Source organism: Bombus pascuorum, chromosome 1 (assembly GCF_905332965.1).
Source record: "Bombus pascuorum chromosome 1, iyBomPasc1.1, whole genome shotgun sequence".
NCBI classification, from domain to species: domain Eukaryota; kingdom Metazoa; phylum Arthropoda; class Insecta; order Hymenoptera; family Apidae; genus Bombus; species Bombus pascuorum.
In genome coordinates, this window is record NC_083488.1 from 34,682,860 (window position 1) to 34,704,496 (window position 21,637).

The following is a 21,637-nucleotide window of genomic DNA, read 5'->3' on the forward strand; positions in this document are numbered from 1 at the left end:
CCTGATACGAAATGTTATGTACTTCGTCAAGACGCGACAATAGTTTCACTTCGAGGTTATATCTATATAATCGTATATTTGAGCATCGAAGAAACGTATATACTATATAGGCTCTTTATATGGTTTTTCGAGCGTGAACACGATAGAGCAGAAGGTTGTATGAAAACAAAAAAGATCTTACATAGAGTATTATGTCTGTACTTTATTGTGTCCATATAGTAGACGTGTCTCTTGCGGCTACGTCCATCGAAGGAATGAACATTGACGTAAATAAATAAAACAGATAAAAAGTATAATGGTGCTTTCGTGAATTTCCATCCGCGATCGAGAGTCGACAGTGTCTGTGCGAAAATCCATGCTTCTCGCCTTGCTGTAATCGCCCGGCAACGAAATATACACGAATAATCGACTTTGAATTATACAGGACAGCAAAATGTTAATTTGCCGCAACATTTCCTTTTTATATAGATACTACTACACGTAGATGCGGTTCTCAAAGTAGTCACGGATAAAATAAATAACTGATAAATAAATATTAAATATTTCGAGCGGCGAACATTTCATTAAAAGAGTCGAGTTTTCAATCATTCGCCTCGCTGAAGCTAAAAACAATCGATCAGTACCAAGCACGATATTCGAACGTTGCAACCTTTTTCAGTATTTTTCGTTTCATTAATTGTTTCATCGCAGGAGAAAAAAAATATAACTATAACATTCGCAAAAGTCCGATAAACAAAATATCGGGCGAATAACGGAAACGCTGATTTCCATTCTTGTAACAGATTTTAACACAGCAACTGAATCGTACCGTCATCGTTTCTATATTTACAGAAATGTATTTACACGCTTTGCGTACACGGATGATATCTAATGGCGTGTATACACGTCGAGTAACATGGAATAACGAATTTTTCTAAAGAGATCTTACGAGAAGAGCGTTTGGTAATTTCTCGACACATAGCGACGTTCGGAAATTTAGAAATACGCAGATATACAAATTTTCGGCAATTATTTAGAAAGCTGCCGCCATGTCGGATTTCGATGATTTTCTCAATATATCGTAAAAGTCAACACATCGAGCAACTTTATCCTTTACGCGTTACCGGCGCGTATCTTTTAGTATTTGAGATATTCGTAAGCATACACGCGTTGGTATTGGTTGCCGGATAGGACGACACCTAACCCATCAAACCTATACAAGCTATAAACAGAAGATAAGAATTGGGTTTGGATTAGGTGTCGTTTTATACGGCAACCAATACTAACGCGTACGTTGTCACGGGTGCACAATTATAGCTAGAATTCACTGTAGAAGTACCGACAGTTCTTTTTGCGAATATCATGGAAACTATGACCGAGCGTCGGTTACGTGTAAAGGGAACGCGTTAACATTATAGGCAACATATTAAAAATATCAACGAAATCCAAGATGGTGGCAGCTTTCTAAATAATTACGAAAGAAAGAAAAGGAATTCTCTCTTTTTTTTCGAAAGAAGAAAGAGAAAGAATTTTTACATTCTTCGAACGACAGAATTCTGCAGAGAGAATTTGCATATATGCAGACAATATGAAGGAGATCTTTGGGTATATACATATAAATATGCTTACAATATATTATATCATACAGGAATCTACAGTTAGAACGTGCTCAAACGATTGTCCCGTTAGGTTCAAGCAAATGCCGAATATTAATCAAAGGTACTCTAGAGAATCACAGCTAAGTACCATCTAAGTATCTCGTATTTATTAGCATCGATTGGCAAACTAACGTAACTAATTGGACGTTGTTTCAAAACTAACATAAGCTTCCTAGCCTTACCGTTCGAAATACTCGTACTGTATCCCATGCGAGACAATCGGAAACATTTTGTCGAAAGAGATCGAACGCCATGATGAACTGGACTTTCCGAGTACCATGATTAACGAGCCGTCGTTACATCAAAGGTGCGATATATCGCTCGGTGGAAGATGACGTGCCGTTATATATTATGTTTAGAGTCGAACTATGACGGCATATGCGTACGGTATACGCCGCTGTTTAAATATTACCTCGTGTCGATTCCATACGATACCTCTTATCGACTACTTAGCGGTTAACTGACTAGCAACGAGGGGTCGATCTAAGCCGACCAATTCCTTTTCGAATATTTATACATATTATTAAAATATACAAGAAAAAGGTACGTAATAGGAAAATTGAAAAAAAAAAAAAAAAAAAAAAACGAGCACCAGCGTTGACAAGTAGTAGACGTTAACCAGTCGAGCCTTAACTTAAAGCGCAGATATCGATCGTTCGAATAATACTACGTTCTAATAATTCGATCTTTCTCTCGATTAACATTTTAAATTCGATCAGCGATCGTAAAATCCTTCGATCCGATCCACAGTCTTAAAGCTCGCAAACGAACTCGACGGGGCTAACGAGTCTTAATCCACGATCTTCCGCTTCTATTCGAAGCCGAAAACTTTCTTAATCGTCCTCTTCGGTATTCCACGCAGCTGGATCTTGCAATTTTCTCCAGACGATTCAAGGAAACCCGATATCCCAGGAGAAAGCTTCCTCTCGATCTCCAATCCCGATTTACTCGTCCGAACAGGATCTCGTAGAACCGTAGGAACGTTTCAAACGATATCAGGAAATGAAAGTGCCCCCTTCGCGGCTCGTCGAGATATAGCTGTCGCAGAACGTTAGAGGATCGTCAAGTCTTAGAAAGTAGAATTGTTGTCCACTACTTTTAGAAGAAGAGAATGGCGGATCATCGGTGACTAAAACTTAACGGTAATAGGCGATTCTTTCGTTCGGATTAACCGAACGCGGCAATATCTTTAGAAAGCGTTCCCTTAAAAATGGAAACAAAGTAGCAGCCACTATGCCAAACGATTCCAGTCCTAGAACCTTTCCAAAGAATTAAATTCTCCATCGATAATGGCAGCCTCGGCGTCTTTCTCCAGCACTTTGTCTCCGTCGGCCAACCGATCCTGTCCATCGGGTTCGTTCACCAAGATACTCTGCTCCGCAGTGCCGAATGCGTCCTCCGGTGCGAGAAACAAATTCGTCGAACCTTTACACTTGGTTCGATAGTCGAGATTATCCGGAGCAGGCCTGTGACAGGAATCGCAGACGGTATCCGTTTTGGAAGTGCAAGGATGCGCCTCGTAGAGGCCCGGACCGCACCTAGAACAGATCCAGCAGGGCTGGGTGCTGTGGTGGGGGCTGTAGGTGCCTGGTGCACATTTGCCGCATTCGGTGTCATGGCCACGGACGCAATGGTTCACGGCGCCCCAGCCTGGACCGCATCTGCTACAATGGCTCCCGCCTTTCTGATGCCTGATGTGCGGCCTGGCTTCGTTCACCTGGAACAAGGGCAGATGCGATTCGCTCAGAGGCAATTCGGTGTACATCGAAAGCTTGTATCGACTTTATATAAGAGACAGCCACATTTTTTGTAATTTTTTAGATTTTCGATCGATCGAGCAGTGGATCGTTTTAGAGGACGCGGTCAATGGATATAAAAGGGAGAGACACTTGAGAAACCGTTATGCAAACCGGTTTCGAAAAGATCTGTAGCGGAACGACAGATGTAGCGGAATTTCTAATTATTTGGAAATTTCGTGCTTAAATCGTATCGATATTCTTTAGGAAGCGTATTAAAAAAGAAAAAAAGGGGCGCAAAAGTAATTTATTACAGCTTGACGTATCGTCTATCAGGAAACGTGAAATACAAGTTTTACTACTACTACTACTACTACTACTACTACTACTATTCTATACTTGTGTACTATCTTGTGTACTACTATTTCGTGATCGTCGATTAGAATTAACAAAGCTATTCGGTGGTAGTATAGACTTTTATATTCAAGCGAACAGACCATAGGCCTGGCAATCGCTTTGTTCTAAATTTACCGTATAGCTCGGGAGAACAGGTGCCAAAGGATAAAGCCACCTGACTGGGCCAACACCTTGCGCCTTTCTTTCGTTGCGCCTGAAACCGCTATCGAGATATACCAGAAAATTCGTTCGATCAACACGCAAATTAGGGTTTCTCGCGGCTTTAGCTTCACCCTTGTCCTGACACATTCGACGACTGTCCGGCGCGAGCTTCGTGCCTATTCACGCGCAAATAACAATCCTAAAGAACGTTCTCCCTTTTTCGACTATCCAAGCGAATGGCAGATCTGTTCACCAACAAATCGCGCTTTTACTTTCCCTTCGTAACGTAACTGGTAATTCGGATAAAAGTATAATATGTCATTGACGAATCGAGCCGCATCGATACTCGCCAAATGTGCGGATATTTCGTTTAAGGGGACACAGATTTCGGCGAAACGCCTGACAGCTATGAAAAATAAAATATTCGTACTAATTGAAAGCGTGTTTCGTTTCGACAAATCGAAGAAAGGAAACTGCGCCGAAGGCGAATTAAAATTTATCTCTTAGAAAGCAGCTAATAATATCTAAGAAATAATCGGCGATCTGAATTCGTATCGATTATCGACTTGTCATTTTGATTCGAAACCGAACAGAACGAAACACTTTATAAATAGATCGACGCGGTCCACGGTCCAGCATCAGCGGTCAAATGAAATTCCTTTTAAAAATAAAATTCAAATATATAGCAATAATAATTTCAGCGAAATACTTACTTCAGTTTATTTCACGTCGATTTAACGTTACCTTTTGATATCGTTAAGTTAATAAGATAGATGGCGCATCGCGTGCGATCACCAAAATGAGAAAAGAATCGTTGGGACAAAATCGTGGTTGAATTCTTTTTGAACAACTCTTTCGAGCGATTGATCTCTATTGATTTCTAGCAGCGCGTTCGCGTGGCACGTCCGCGCCGTTTGAAATCAATGGAGACAGAAGGGGCGAAGATGGTCGCTTATAACGAAAAAAGCGACGAACGAGTGGTAGCTTGGTCGCAGCTGGCAGCAGCCGGTTGCTGGCACGCGCCAACGGTCACTTAGCCATCAGGTGCGTCACTGCACCAGCCACCGTCCGTTCGTAACACCTCGTTCGTCTCTTTTATTTTCTCCTTACGTCCAGCAATCGTACGCTCGATTCTCTATCGATAGCGCGCGATCGTGAATTCGTTCGCTCGAAAAGAGACGTTAATCGCTGGTACGATCTTTCGTCGAATTTAACATACCTGTACATCCTATACGCCTATACCTTACCGATCGTTGTGTAATCCGCGTATCGCGTCGTTTCCGACCATTAATTTTAACCGACTCTTCGTTTGTTCGTACGTTTGTCTAAATTTTGCTCCGTTTAAAAAGCTCAAGGTAAAAATTATTTAATCGATGTCGCGGACTATTCTATAAGCATGGAAGAGCATGGAAAAATTTTCGAGGATTTTCTTGAATGCGAAAACCCTAGAAAAGACTGCACGGACTTAAACGAGCCAGCACGCGGACGACGTCGGTAAAGCCGAGGTTTTTCGTAAATCAAAGAGCCAAGCCGATAATTCACCTAGATTACGTTCCGTATTTTCTCGCTTTCTGTCTGATTCCAGCTCTATAAATTAACATAAAATGTAAAGTTACCCAACGGAATTATTATTCTCGTTACGTTATCCTCTTTGCAGCCAATATCGTCTTTCGCAAGGAACAACTGTCGTTGAAGTTTGTCAATTAGAAACATCGTCCTATGGAGCTTTGTTCTATCACGGAAACGTTACGTTTGCGTCGAACGCGAACGCAGATTTTACAACGTCGATTTATTCTATTAATACGAATGCCAGCTTTTCAATTTAGCAAGGAAAGATTCGAACATCTCTGATATTTTATTCTTTCGTTACTTACAAAGCTTCGTCGCGTGTCGAACGTAAACCCATTTATTTCGAGAAGAAAATACCGGCTATCGAACGTCATGGCATTAACGTACTGTAAAAGAACATCTCGCGTACTACATCGGAAAAAGAAGAACCGACAAAGAACGCCGATAACGAGTCCAATCCGATATAATCGGACGAAACGTTAGCGAAGACAAAGATTTTTCTGATTTTCACCGATACTAGATAAAAAGGTGGAAGGCGTGTTTCACCGAAAGGAAGAAGATCGCTGTGGCAAACAGCACGAGCATGATACACGAAGACAGGGAACGTGTACGCGTTCGTAAGTTAGAGCGTCTTTTTATCGATGGCGTAACACGATCCTGGCTCCTCGCGTAAGGTTGCAACCTGTCAATTTACGGGCGAGACGAGTCCGGTGAAAAGGGTTAATAGCAGCGGTGCCCCAGCGCCGGGTACGTCACCCCCTTATTAATAAAGAAACTTAAAGATCGAGTTGGCTCGAGTCAGGTGGCTACGCGTCTGCTTTTTTTCCATTTTTTCCTTTTTTTCCTTGTCGCAGCTTGTGAACGCGAAATCAACCGCGAAACGATATTACGATAATTACTCGGCATTACGATTCAGCCATGCTACGCGCGCGATTCGCGCGAGCGATCGCCAAAGTCTTTCATTTGTATCTGCAATTTGTAATAGTCGAGAAAACTTCCAGAAAATGTCGTCGCACAGGCACGCGCGTCAACCGCAAATCACTTCTTTCTCTTTATGTAAGTTACACGAGTCGTAATAACGACGATGATCTTAAAGGACCTTCGCGCGAGCGAAAAACATAATTTTCTAGACGACCGGAGAGGCATGGCCTCGGAACGGTGTAGTGTCCGAAGGGCTCCTCGCCTTTAATCGATAAGAGTAGGGTTGGCGTACGGGAAGCGAACAGGAAATTGCATCGTCGAAAGAAGCTGGCGTAAACGGTCGAGTGGCCGCGGTTCGAAACGGGTCTTTAACAATTTCCGAGGATTTTTCCGCGCTTGTGACCGCACCCCTCCCGGCGCGACGCGACGCGACCCAACGAATCTGCCTCGAATCGCGTTTCCAAGGATAATAACGATCGTCGTTGTTCGATTCTTCTTTACTCGCGTTATCGTAACTTTTCCTTACGTCGCCTTCTTCGCCATCTTTTTTCACGCATCGTTCGTATTCGAGAAACCACGGCGCAATTCTTGTTCCCTCGGCGTTAAGTTTGAACGAATGGAAAGCAATCGATCATTTTACGCTGGCAAGGCTCGCGAGTTGTCGAGCCGAAGACGAGGTAAAAGGACGTAGCTTTTGTTTCGCAAACAGATGTTCGAAGGCAATCTTTCACGGGACTACATCATCTTCAAACTCGATTACGGTCCAGGTAGACCATCTTGCATCCATAAGGGGATACGTTATGATCTAGATCTATCGCGTTCCAGGCAACCGTCGCGACTTCAAAGTCTTTGCGAACGCAATCTATCACGAGTCGGATGTTGGACGTCGAGGCTGACTATCGCGAGACTCGGTCGTATCCGTCGTAAGATTGGAACATCGAGGAACATCGTCAACAACCATTTTCCGCGACATTGCTTTCCTCTTGCTAAAAGCCAATCTATTTGTTATTTCTTACCCTAAAATCTAAAATTAACCGCTACTTCGATCGATGGATCGTTAATCGTCGGATGACGCGTCGCGTAAAACTTCGTTTCCACTGTTTTACAACGGAAGGCTAATTGTAAGAGGAAAGACCAGAAAGAGAATGATTTACGATCGGTCGTAGGTCCGTAACTACAATGACGGAAGTAACGGCGCTCATAGCGACGAGTATGAATAGGACTTCCGGCAGGACGGACAAAGCGGAAGCAGTAATTGCGGTGGCTTTTGTATCCCCCCTTTTTTTTCACCGCCACATCGCCACCGCCGGTATGCTAGCGTCGCGTCGCGCCGATAAATTCCGATTGAAAATTACTCCTTCCTGGTCGTAGCGCGCCATAGAAATTTCTCTCTCTTTTAATTTCCTCTCTAGCCAATTCTAACCTTCCTTCGTTTTAACCACGTCGTTTAACTCTTTTTCGATTTATGCCCCGATCGATAAGCCCGCTCTCGAGTCACGTTGAAAGAAAAAGAAAAGGAACACGTTCGAATCGTCGTTAACGTCGTTGCGATGTTTCGTATTCACGTACGTTACTCCATCTTTTTTCAACCACCGGCCACTTTTGATTTCCATGTAAATTTCGAATTTCGTCGGATTTATCGCCTCCACATATACGCATACCTGTATAACGCGTTCGCAATTTCATCGAATACGTTGCTCAAGTATCGCTCGACGAACGCTACTCTGCTGAATTCGATTAAACGGTTTACATCTTGCCAGAAATTATTAACGTATACTACACTTTTGTTCTCTCTTTATGCGCAGACACATTTTTTGCATTTACGAGCAGTCCAAGTGCAAGCTAAAATAACATCAACCGCGCGTTTAACCCGCTGAAAAAGTAGATGTTACGAATTTTACGTTTTACGTTTCGGACCGCGTTTATAACGAAACTGAAACGTTATTATGCTTAGTCTCGTCGAATAAAAAGTTCAGATTGAAATTCATAACCGAGCACCGATTACAGGATATAAACTCGTAATGCTTTTACTCTGTCAGGATATTTAGTCGAGATTGGTGATCCGTGCCGAGGAAAGCGAAAACAGCGGGTGTTTTAATCGGTGCACTCCGGTGCATTTACGACATAGGGATGGGCAGGAACGCGAGCATCGCTCGATTCGAGAGCAACGTTTCGAAGGAACATTTTCCTCCTACATCTTATCTTTTATAATTTAGGTCTAACCGTAAGCAAGGATGGGGAAAAGCTGGTCGGTCAACCTTCGATCTATGGTTTAACTCGAGAAAGTTTATCGTAACTCGTAACATCATCGCGACTCGGTGAGGTCGTTCGATTCGTCAAATTATTTCTTTCGGCGATTGTCTGTTTATTCAACGTCGAATAAGATTAGAAGAAGTAGCTATATTTTCGGAAACCTATTACCCTGACGATATCGAATAAAATTGGAATAACGGATGAAATAACAGAAACTGAGAAGTAATATCGAAGAATTTATATTTAGTTTATTGGTTTTTAGTTGGAAAGAAACAAGCCCGAACATTTATTTATTTCTTTTTCTTCTTTTTTTTTCACCCGTTACGTTCGATCTCGATATACGAATAATAAACACGAAGTAAATGAAATTTCGTTACGCGAACGTTCGTCGCTTCGATATTTCGGTGGTAGAAACGAAATTATTCGCTGTATCCTACTGTGTGTTTACGCAACGGTCCGTGCACCGCTCGTCCTTCTTTCGACCTTTTCTCTCCACCTTCCTGTCCTAGCGACGACCGAAAACGAAACGCACGCGTGCAAATGCAAAATACCTTCTCACGCGCATATTACGTTTCACAAGCTGAATTTTTCCGAGAAGCGCGAACAAGAGTAAAGTTAAAACATCGAACGAAGCTTTGCTCGATAATTTCTGTTCCTAGGTTCGTACCTGCGTAAAAGCGCATCTTTAAAGCCATCGATCCAATCGCAATTCTCTTTCAAGTTGCGCTTCTGGTCGCAACGAAGACGCTTATTTTTTATTCATCGACGGTTATTGCCGCTGCTTTGAACTCGGCAATTTTTACTTACGCATTTGCATTATACGAATCGATAACGGACAAAGATAAATGCAAAGAATAATATCGTTTTAGCAGTTGCGTCGTTTTTGCTTTTTAGAACGAGCTCGTTTCGAAATACGAAACGTTTAGCCTTCGCTATCGAAAGACAAAAAAAAACTACAAACAGCAAACAGCGAGTACACCGATTCCACTTTACCTAATTCCCCGCTAACCACACCTCTTTTTCCCCATAGCCGAGTCCCTCGACCAAAGTTGCAGAAACTCGAAAACAACAGCAGCGCGTCCCTTAACGTCGCTTACACACCGGTGTAAACTTTTCGAACGGTCCTCCTAGTCCGTTGCAGCCTGTTGCATTTATGCAACGACCCGTGGAGAGGCCGTTGAAGGCGACGAGCTGGTCAAAGGGTTGCGCACGTGTTCGAGCGAACAGGACACGATGGCCAATGCGGCAAAGTGCGGTGTCACGGCACGCTGAACTTTTCCTCGTGGCTTTTGACCGTTGCACGAGCTCGATCGTACGGCCTCGAGGGTGCAACGAATCGACACGATGCAGCTGCGCCGCCGACTCTGATAATTATCTCTGCTACCACCCTATTGTTCCTCGATCCTCCGCCTTCCTATATCCAAAACTTGACTCGGGCTCGGTCTGGTTACAGGATTCCTCCTTTCGCAGGCCCTGCGGCCCGCAAACTGCCTCCTACGCAGTTGCCTTTTCATCCAACGTATGAGAACGAAGGGGCGTGGACATACCGTTGGAGATCGTTGCAAATAGTCACAATTTTTGCTAGTCGATTTTCAAGTTGCTCGAAGCTGGTCGACCAGAGACAATCTTTTCGTTTCGTTGAAAAAAATGATCGCCCTCGTCCAGCGAGTACATCTAGGCGCGTCGTAAAGTTTTGCTCTATGGAAACGGCGAAAGCGTCTCTCCACGCGTTACCGGGTAACGCGAGGCGTACATAGGAGGAAAATACCGATCCGAATCTTTCTCTGCCGGCCGATTTCTTCAACCGTCGAGATAAACCGTCAAAGTCGTAATACCTTTTTTCTTTTTTCCTTTTGTATATTTCGTGTCCTAATCGCGATTGGAATCGCGACCACCGTTCACGCGTTAACCGCTCTAACGGACGTAGTCGTCGAGTAAAATAATTTCAAAAGCTAAGGACGAAGAACTTGTAAAATTCTATACCAAAGAAGTAAAAGTTAAAAAAAAAAGAACGAGTTAAATTCAATTGTTTTGTCACAAGTTCTTGCACCAGTTTGCCTGACTTCGGTTAGAGAGCGAGTAGTCCGCAGTTCGCTTCAGACCCGGAAAAAAAAGATCAGCCACGTTTCCGGCGACTCTTTTCACAACGCCACGGAAGAAATGGGAACGCGGTTCTTTAGACTTTAGAGGAGCGTTCGCTGCGCAGCGTCTCTTTAGAGAAAATTTTTCAAAAAATCGCGTTCCACTTGCTTGCCGGAAGAAAAAAGGAAAAAGGAAAAGCGAAAGACGAACATCGGGATAGAATTAATTACGGTAGTCGATAAATTCGCAAGAGCGACCAAGTCGAAAATGCGTCGTCGTTGTTCTATTTGTACTCGTACTCGTACTTGTAAGTACCTACTTAGTAAGATAATTTTACAAGTCTTCCGCTTGATCCGCTCGATGAAAGCAGTTCGTGTCTCCCTGTCGATTTGCTTTCCGAAGCTTTCATTCTACTTTCGTTCCAACCCTCGAAACCCATACGTACGCGTCCTATACATGCTATTTCTTAATACTTACAGATACATTCGTATCGCTCGGTTGCTTCGTCCGTTGCTTTCGATTTAACTCGCTCGATTTCATTCGAGCCGACGAAACATCCGAGGGACGGAACGGTCGAGATCGCTTGTAAGCGAATCGCGTACTGCTCTGTATCGTGTAGCTGCGCGGCTAGCAAAGTCAAAGAGAAAACGAGAATCCGCGCGATGGTTATATCGAAGAAACAAAAGGAAGTTGGGAAAATGGAGAAGGAGAAGCTAGAGTGGGAACCGTAGTGGCGCTTGATTCGTGGACCAAGATTCAGAGTTGCTTCTGCGGATTGGCCGAGCGTACGCACGTGCTAACGAGCTGGTCAAAGTTAACGAGCACCGCGACGTAGCTTTATACTTAGCGGCGCTGCGCCGGTCACGGCCAAGAAAACGATCTGCCAGTGACGAGCGTCGTCGCCCCGTTCCGCTGGCATTCGCTCAACCGAGCCACGACCTTTTCGGAAGAACAAGCGTCGTGGAAAAACGTTACGTTAACGATTATTAGAAGAAACGTACAACGATCGGACGAGATGTAAATTTCTCGAAAAACATGCACAACGTGCGAAGAAAGAAGAGGGACTCTTTGATCGACTCGCGTATCTACTTAAGACTGTTTCTTGCGTGAAAATATCGAATAACGAAACGCTACGAAATATATGAAAAAACTGCGATATTAGTTGAGAATTTTAGAAGCGCGCTAGCTGCTTTCTTATATACATGGTCGGCAAGTTATTCAGTTCACTGGGGTATTTCGTGGTTTACGAGGCTCATTAGCATGCCATGGGAACGAGAAGTCGTCGGTTCCGGCGATCCCGTCGCGTCGGTTTCCCCGACCCTTGCTGCGATCCACGCGCCATCAACCTACAAGTAGACGTCAGTCGTGTTCTCCCATAGGTATATGCAGGGCTGATACGAACAACAATAACATCAAGCTGCCTGATTTATATCAGCATATCTGTCTCGTACGCCGTGTCCTGGTACTCGCAAACGAGGCTTCGCTCATACACGTAATAGTACAACGTTTAACTTTTTTTCTTTTCCTATCTACGAAGCTACTAATTAGGTTAAGTAGCGTAACAGTTTTCTAGCCGAACGTGATATCTCTTCTAAATCACTATATCGACTATGACGTTAATTAAGACGATAACATTAGTAACAATTTGTATTAATAAGCGCACGCGTCGCAACCGTATCGTACGTTCGTTCGTTTCACGGTATACGTATCTACGACAAATATTAAATTAGAATATTTCTGCGTGATCGCTTACGCGTCACATCGTAGAAGTAGGTTCTTCGGGGATGCTGCCCCGCCACCGGCTCGCGGCGTCTTCCCACAATGGAAGCGTTTAATTTTGCCTTCGCGAGACAAAGTTTCCCGGAGCGAGAGGGATTGAAATTGCCGCGGAAACTGATGCTCTCTGCTCCGCCTGACCCGCTCGATTCATTAATTTTTGTGCACACACACGCGCCAATGCATTACTAACTCGACACAATGGGCTTCCCAGCGGACTCGGAGGCGACCTTTGTCGATTCGCCACAGTCTACACACGATAAATGCTGCATGCGCTTTGATTATCGTCGAAATCTTTCCTATTGTTTCGTTATGAGTCGCTTTTTACGAGTAATTAGACTGTTTCCTACGTGTGTGCGTATGTGTGCATGTAATAAATTCGCGTTCCGCAAGATTTTTCTTCCGATAAAAGCGTCCAAGTCTCGTCCCTTAACTCGCAGTGAAATTGGAGACGTTGAAGATTCTCCCTCTGCAATTATCTTGGCTTAAAGTATTCGGAAGAGAAATAGCTAGACGCGAATACTTATCGATGGATTAACGTTACGTGGTTTTATTCGTGCAACACAATTTCGTTGTACGTATATATCTATCTATAAATATATTATATATATATATATATAATACGCGCACGTATACATACGAATTATATCGTTTTTCCGTTCTCTTTGTTCGTGTTTTTGTATATTTTAAAACAGCTTAGCATTTGTTTACGAAACGTAATCTTTTTTTCGATTATTACTACCTTATCCACAGCACTATTATTTATATCCTACTTTATTCCTATTCTCCGCTGTAATAGATTTCTTTCCGTCAAGAATTCCAACCAGAGCGTTTTCGAGAATGCCTGTAAAGGCAGAAGGATGCTGTAAAAGAAAAAAAAAAAAGAAAAAAAAGAAAAAATTCTCTTTCAAGAGCGCTTCAAAAAATTTCGAAAACGCTCTGCACTTCGAGTCTACTACGTTCCACAAAAAGAAGAGGAAAAGGGGAGAGAAATGGCGAAAAAGCGGCACGACGTACTTTACCCATCTGGTTTCAAAAGTTTCACGCGCGGCTCGATTTTTATTTTATTCCGAGTAACAGCGCACAATCCCCGAAGCGTTTCGATTTCTCTCGGACATTTTCGTTGCCGTGCGAATTTTTCGCCGTGGCCTTTTACGCTCTGCTCGATGATCCATCCGCGTCGCGTCTGCGTCCGTCCCTCGTTAATCCGTTTCTCGAGTGCACGCGGGATGGTTTCCACGTTAGCGATGCGCTTTGTGCATAGACACGAATTTGCTCGCTAAAATCGCTAAATATTCCATGGGCCCGTGAACCTTTCCACGAGGATGGGACGCTCTCTCGTGAAAGGCGACCCATTTATGGCGACGCGATACGCACGCGAAACTAGGCTTCCACACCGTTGGGACAACGTTCCAACGTTCTTCCGTAGGATCGTCGAACGCGAGCGGTCGTGTCTTTTATTTTACACGTTACATTTTACATTTTACAGGGGACGTAATTAAGAAGGGGACAGAAACGAGGAGAAAAGTTGTACAAATACGGTGTCCTCTGTTTTTTCTTTTAGTTTGTGATTTTATTTAACGCGGATTAATTTGTTGGACGAGTAGCTTTAGCAAAGAGCGCACTCGAATCGAATTAACAGAGCCGATGAACGAACGTTAAAACTAGGTCAAAAAGTTACGGCGCAACTTTTAAATCATCCATTTCCTTTCATCCTCGAAACTTGCAATTCGTACGGGGCTGTATGTTCGCTGGTAATCTTTTTTCTTCCTTCTTTCTTTTCTTTTTTTTTTTTTTTTTTTTTTTTTTTTTAATTACGTACAGTAATTTAATCGGTAATTACTTGGACCAACTTGCCTTTTAACTCGATTTCTTCGAATTAAAAAGTAAAGACGGATTCTTCTCTTGTTTTTCTTGTGATAATCCGTTAGAATCGAATTACAAAAGAGCTTGACATTTATTCTCACAGCACTAATCACTCTCGTACGACGTTTTAAATTTATGAAAATTTCATAGACTTAAAAGATCGACAATTACGTATCGAGCATTCGATGCATTAAGAATCTTTATTGCTCTTCTAACCTTCGATTACCAAGATACCAATCTTCGAATCGAACAAAAATTCTATAAAGAAACTGTCCGAGTGGGATACTATCGCGAACAAACGTATCGTAAATGTACGTTCGACGACTCGATAATACACCGCCCTTCGCTTTTCCGAGTTTAAAATAATTTTCACAAGATATTCGATGGTCGACGATATTCCAGAACCGACCCCTCCCTTAACGCGTCAAGCGAAGTGGACGGTGACAACATTTCGCACTTTGTTAGTACACGCGGCAACAGCTACCAACATATACAACGTACATATCTAGGTAATATACGTATAGGAGAGGAAACGAGCTTTCTCAGCAACAGCTAGCCTTTTGTCAGCTCCCACGACTTCTCGCGTCCACGCTTCTCATCGCCGTTGATCTTTCCAACTAGATTCCATTGCACTTTACCACGGTAATTTTCCGCATCCGTCGTAATTCGTTTCATTTTCTCCTTTCATTCCTACGTTTTATTTTTTCGTTCGTTTTATTTCATTTGCATTTCCTAAATCAACGTTCTACGTGGCTTTATAAAAATTTCCTTCCCTTCGTCCTCTCTCTTTTCCTTTCCTTTCCTTTCTCCGTTTCGTTGTTTTCACTTGCCGGTTCTATCTTTTCGGCACATGATCGCATTTATGAAAAACCATTGTTCAATTCTTTCCTACTTGCGATGAAACAAAACCTGTGATTCGTTCGTACGAGTAGTAACGGTAATTTACGAAGGTTTATTGCGAATAACATTTTTCGCTCTGAAAACGCTTTCAAAACGGAATAAAGAATTTTTATTCGCGCGGAGCACACAGCTGTTACTAAATTTATACGTAAATTTAGCATAGAGGATTGACCGAAAAGTTCGTCAAAAACGATAACGCGGACGAGTCCTTTCAAAGTCCTTCCAACATATTTATACAAAAAGTGTTCGTCGATCCTTTGTTTACGTCGGCGCATATATTCTAACCGAATTTCGTTCTTCACTCGTCCACTTCTACTTTTCGTCTCTTCCATTCTTCTTCGTTTAACGTTTCATTCCGTTTCCACGTGTCTCTTTTTCCTTCTTTTCCCAGGCGATCGTCGTTGTCGCACTCGTTGCGCCTTTCGCCCCAACCCTATCTCCATCCCTTTTCCGTTTCGCCAACTTTCGTTAATTTCTCCGGCGCGTATTTTCGCCTCGCTTGCCAAGTTGCCCCTCGCAAATCTTATCTCCGTTGTACGTCCACCTTTCGCCCTCAATCCTAATGCATATATGCATGCACTTACATACACGAGTACTCAAAATAAAGGACTCCCTTCCTCTTTCTCCCCTCGTCTCTTTCTTTTCCTTCTTCTCTTCTATTTCTTCATCGTGCTTTCCCCCGAGTTGACCAGTCTCCATCCCCCTTCTCGTTCTTCCGCGAGTGTCGTTAACGAGACCCGTGTGAGAACCGATCTTTATCTATCGTCGATGATCTCTGCAGCGAGGATAATTAGCCCGTAGAAGAAGGGTGAAAATTCGCAATTACGCAATTAAACGTCTGCTTCGTTTCCCCTCTGGTTTCATCGAAGATTATTTCCTTTCTTCGCTTTCAGCTCGCTCTTTAGTTTCTTTATTCTTTTATCTGCTTTCTTCGTGGCTGACTCGAGTAATTGTCTCGTGATTTTGAAGTATTTAGCGCTATTACAGGATACGAGGACACGGAGCTAGAATTCTTTGATTCTGAGGAAAATCGCGTTACAGAGCCAAAGAATAGACGTCGAAGCGCGAAAAGAAATAGTTTCCGGAAATCTTCGAGCAGAGTGTATCTCGCTCATTTTCCTCGAAGATCTTCTGCAAGTTGTCAAGATTTCCCATCTCTTAATCTTATTAATCTTAATAACAGCTTGGTAGATCGATGTATCGAACTTGTCTCGATAATCAATCCCTGTACTTCTACTTGATTTACCATCATTTTCCAAACATTTTTATTATTTTATCTACGTAGAATCGTAAGAATAGTCGCTGGTCTACGTGACGCGAATAACATGCTCCCTTCCGACTCTTTAATTACGATAAAACACCTCGGACTTTCCCTAATTCCTCTAATTATTACCGTGAGCACGAAGAAAATTGCGATGGTAGAAGCGAAACGAGATAGCACCGCGTTTTATATCCCTCGAAACCGATAATCCACCGTTTCGGAATCGGTCGAGAGAAGAATCTTCGCCGAGGTTCGAAACGCCTGATATCGCGATCGTACTTTATTTTCCTTCGATCGATTTCCCCCTAAATATTTGCCAACGACCAGCGGTAATCGTCGAGAATTATCGTTTCCTCCGTGGCTCAAGATCGTACACACTCCTTACGCAATTCATCCTGTTTCGACCGTAAATCATATCCTGTCTCTACACCAGCTGAAACTCTCGTTAGAACGAAATAAACCGTATAACGTCTCCGCTCATTCATCTTTTATCAATTGATTCGATCTTATAAATATTGTTTATCGATTAATGAAATTGAATATATTTTACTTGTTTTTATTTAAAATATGTACAAAAGTATTAAAAGCGGCAGTCAATATCGGGAAATATTTTCAAATCTATTACAAACGTATAAATCGTAACGTTTAGTAAGATCCTTTAAATATAAGTTTGAGATAACTCGGATTAAATGCTAATTCGGTTCTGCCAGGCAAACGCGTATCGGTGGGGACTTGTTCTTTTCCTTTCGTGCTTCTTTATTCTCCGAACGTACCTATCTACATACGTACTCGCAAAGCACTGACTCGGTCTAGCTTTCAGCTTATCACGACTGCGTAAAACGGTTGGAAATGTATGAGATGTTGCTCTAGACCAGAATAGGTTGCGAACGATGAATTCGATAAAAATTCTAACGACCTACAGGAAAGAAAATAATTTCATCGTCGCAATTTCCTCTACGCGACTCTTAATCCACAGGTAGATAGTAAACAACAACGATGATGTCTCTTCTCCGTTAATTGTAAGAGCAAAAGTACCTTCGGCAAGCGGCTTTGCCAAGATTATGCCAACGAGTAGAAAATATCTGTCGAGCGAATGGAATAAAACGAGGGAACGTTAAAAACATGAACATAGCAAGCTCGCACCATAAAAAGCGTGTACGAAAAGGGAAACGGGCTAATATCTTTTTTGCTGACAAAAAGAATATCGCGAAACGATCTGTTCTTTATAGAGCGCGATAAATGGAACCAGCAAATTATGTACTCTGCCTTAAGAAAATTGACAGTCGTATCATAGATGACAATTAGTTTCTAAATCTGTCCGTTGATTGGGGTTACGTTGATCGAATATATATAAGTTTGCATTTAGTTTAATTAATTCTCTATGCTTGGTACGAGTTTTCGATTCACTGTATGCTTTTCTGCCTTCGCTTTCTAACGTTACCTTTTTTCCAAATCATGTTTTACGATATACCGATATACGAAATATCCTATCGTGAAAATATAAATTATACGCTCTACGTAGAATGATCTTAGAAAAATTCCTACGAGTTCACCTTTCCGGAGAATGCTTTCAACCTTTTTTAAGCAATTGTTCGCATTAAGTAGAAAAAAAGAGAAGAAAAATCATCGTTTTTAAAGATCTCACAAAAGTCGTTCCTTCGAGTACGCTTATATGACCTTAAACGCTTGCTTACCTCAAGAAGAACGGTCAACAAGCAAACACCAAACACGGCAACGATTAATCTTCTAGCAGGAAGCATCCTCGTTCGGTTATCGTTCCCTATCGATACGTTTCACGTCCAAAGTAGCTGCGATGTTAGCCGGCAGTCGGCTCGGCTTACAGCATCCCACGCTATTCCTTGCAGGTGCACATCGATCACCAACACCGGCTCGTAAGTCGTAAATTTCCTTCTATTTTCGAACGAAACGCTGAAAATCCGATTTCCACGGCCCACGACCCGGCTACGCGATTATATATTTTATCGATTACAGCACGATCTAGTTCGCGGCACGATTCGATTTCATCGAACGGATCGATCGATCGATATATGTTCGACCGAAATTACCACACGTTAACCAACTCGATTTTCACAAAAGTTTAAGACGTAAACTTACTAGTTCCGATCAAGCAGTTTAATCAGTTTTGTTAATAAGACGTTCGATGTTTTCGTTTCCCTTTCTGACCAGTTAAGTAGCTTCGCACTGGAAAAGATCGACGAAAAAGAACCGACTTCGACGGTGGCTGAGCGTGAATTGAGAGAACAGCAACAGTGCAGCTGTTATTGTTGAACACGCGCTCGATCACGTGGCTACCTCCCACCAACGCGTCTCGGCACCGTGGACCAGGGGTGTACAACTTAAATATTACGCAGCCAAATTACGTATATACGTACTAAAGGTACTTGTAGCGCGCGACAATATCCCTCAAAGGTAAAACACGCTGACACTCGAAAGTCATATACTTCGCGCATGTCTTACATTTTTCCTCTACGAAGAAATTTTTTGTCTGCACTTCCTACGCGCGCGCACACTAGCAGATAATTCATAAATGTACATAGCGGCAACTTCGCGTTATAATATACGGCATTTTCGACGCTGAAATTATCTTTACGATATATCTCACGTTACTTTCATTTGAAAACGGTGAGACGAGGGCTAAATTCTTCTTTAAAAACAAGTTCATCTAGCTATTTTACATAACGCATTAGCTTCTTAACAACTTTGTAAGAACGGTTTTTTCGTAATTTTTCAAAAAGTCACTTTTGCAGCTGCTTACCATAGGAATTACGTGTTAAAACTATCCACTTTGAAGATAAATATTCCAATTTCCGTATGACTAGACTCTCTAAAAATTAAATCATACGTATGATAGATTACATACGAAATAATGTATCTTAAAATATCTTAAATAGCGTCAAGTTTAACAAATTCTCGCTTCTTTCAAACATATTACAAACACAATTATTTTTGCAGAGAGTGAAATTAATATCTTGGCGTTAAAGATAGCAAGCTATGTATATATTGATAAATTATGTGTCCATTGTGATTCAATGCGATAAACATAAGTATATGTATATGTCATTACTGTATCTTACCTCGAACAATAATCCATCGAACGACGATGAACGATCAGTGTTTTAGCTGATTATTGTTAATAATAAAGTAAACTAAACATCGCTATATTATAGCGAGTTGTTTATCATTGGGTGTATAAAATACTTAAAACTCTATGAACCACGCTAGTTTCCGGCTGATTGAACGTGAATCTTTTAAGCAATCTGCGCGTTCCATAACTAGGCAAAAAACGCTAGATTTTTTAGGTGTTACGGATATTTGATGATGCCACGCGTCGTACATAAGTATATATATATATATATATATATACATATATATATATATATATATAAGTATAAATATATCGTGTATACATATTAATATTTTGTATGTAATCTGTTGTACCTTATTCTGAGACTAACGCGATCTTTCCCTGTATTATCCAACGATTTTGCTTCCACGAATTAAAGCATTCTTATCTACGACTTTGCTCAACTTCAACAAAAGCATCCTATTAAGAACAAAGTAACTAAGAAAAAGAAAATATACAAAAAGAACGCATATTAACGTATTCTTTTTGTATATTTCTAATAAATTAAACAGACTTTGGAAATAAAAATTAGATCTACTATTACATTTATACGATAAATTATCCTATTTTTTATGTAAAATAAATTCTAAAACGTTCTTTGCTTTTGTTTAAGTATGTCGAAACTGTTTTAAACGATATAGTATGATTACGACGATTATAATACGATAAAATATAACGCAATTTGTTTTGTCCTTCTATGTTTTAAGTTTATGTTTCGAATTTATGTTTCAATATCTTTCTGTTTGTCTTAGATAGCAGCTACCTTCGTTCTATACCTGTTGAGGCGGCACATCGTATTAATTACAAAACAAACAAATTTCTGATTCAAGCATTCTTTAAGACAAAAACAAATAAGAGGTGTCAGCCGGTTAACAGATGGATTCCGTCTAACAACGCTTGATTTATTTCATGGATACATACCGGCTAGAATACACTGAGTGGCGAGCTCACTCGACCGTCCAACCACGAAATACAATCCATAGAAAATATGTAGGCTAGCAAAATGATCGGAATATTGAAAAATCTGTGGATCGTGAAGCCAATCGGTGAAGAAATTTGAGGAGAAAACGGGCACGGTCCACGCAGAAGATCGAAAGTAAACTCGCTGATCTGTATATCGTCGTCTCGGGTCTCGAGTATTTCGAGCAAAGACGATCGCTTACCTCAGCTGCGGTAGCAGCTGACAAACCTTCTGCCGTGGCAGCTTCGTCGTGAATATCCAACGGTGAATATTTTCTGGTGGACAGGTGTTTGCAATCTGCTCGCGCGACAGCCGGCACAGAGTTCGTGACGATTCCTTGCGTAGCAACGGATGAATCGAATCGAATCATTTTATATCTGACAAAAGTACAAATTGTCAATTAACTTTATGTGTCTTTTGTGTTTTACAAAAGAAATAGAACGCTTCAGAATCGATACTATCGATCGATAAAAATCGATAAACGTTGACATAGAACGTAAATAATTAATTGACAAACTGTTAGGCAGAATTGATAATGTCGAAGAAGAAGGCTAGAAAAGAGCCCATAAGACAAACACGATCTGCGAAAGATCTAGTCCAGTGTTTCCGAGTGTTACACCCATACGTAAATACTAATGCCTCGCCTTCATCCACCGTATTATACATGTAGTCCCATTATATCGTATTACATCAGTTACGCATTATTCGAGCTGTTCGAAGAGCTGCTTCGTCTCGTCTCGAGATATCGCCAGTTGAAGTAGACATCCTGATGCGTATATATATGTACTTTTATATCTCTATTCGTTGACAAATTTTTTCTCTCAAAGTACCAAAAAGTATAGAAATAAAATAAAGGGATATAAAATGTATTGGTACGACACATAATTCAAAGACGTGAAAGATTGTACAAATTATATCGAATAAAATAAGTTGAAAATCCTTTTCACTCGAATTTAATTTAAAGCTTTTTAA

At 41.6% G+C, this 21,637-nt stretch overlaps 1 protein-coding gene across 1 annotated transcript; it reads right to left on the bottom strand.

Moving 5' to 3' along the window:
• Positions 1 to 182: 182 nt before the first annotated feature.
• On the bottom strand, positions 183 to 18,820 carry LOC132912050 (tumor necrosis factor receptor superfamily member 4-like). Its single transcript, XM_060969163.1, has 3 exons — positions 18,254 to 18,820; positions 624 to 3,354; positions 183 to 592 (listed from the first exon to the last, which is right to left on the bottom strand). The coding sequence occupies exons 1-2, from the start codon at positions 18,317 to 18,319 to the stop codon at positions 2,890 to 2,892; spliced, it is 531 nt and encodes a 176-aa protein (XP_060825146.1). The 5' UTR covers positions 18,320 to 18,820; the 3' UTR covers positions 183 to 592; positions 624 to 2,889.
• Between the last annotated feature and the right edge of the window lie 2,817 nt (positions 18,821 to 21,637).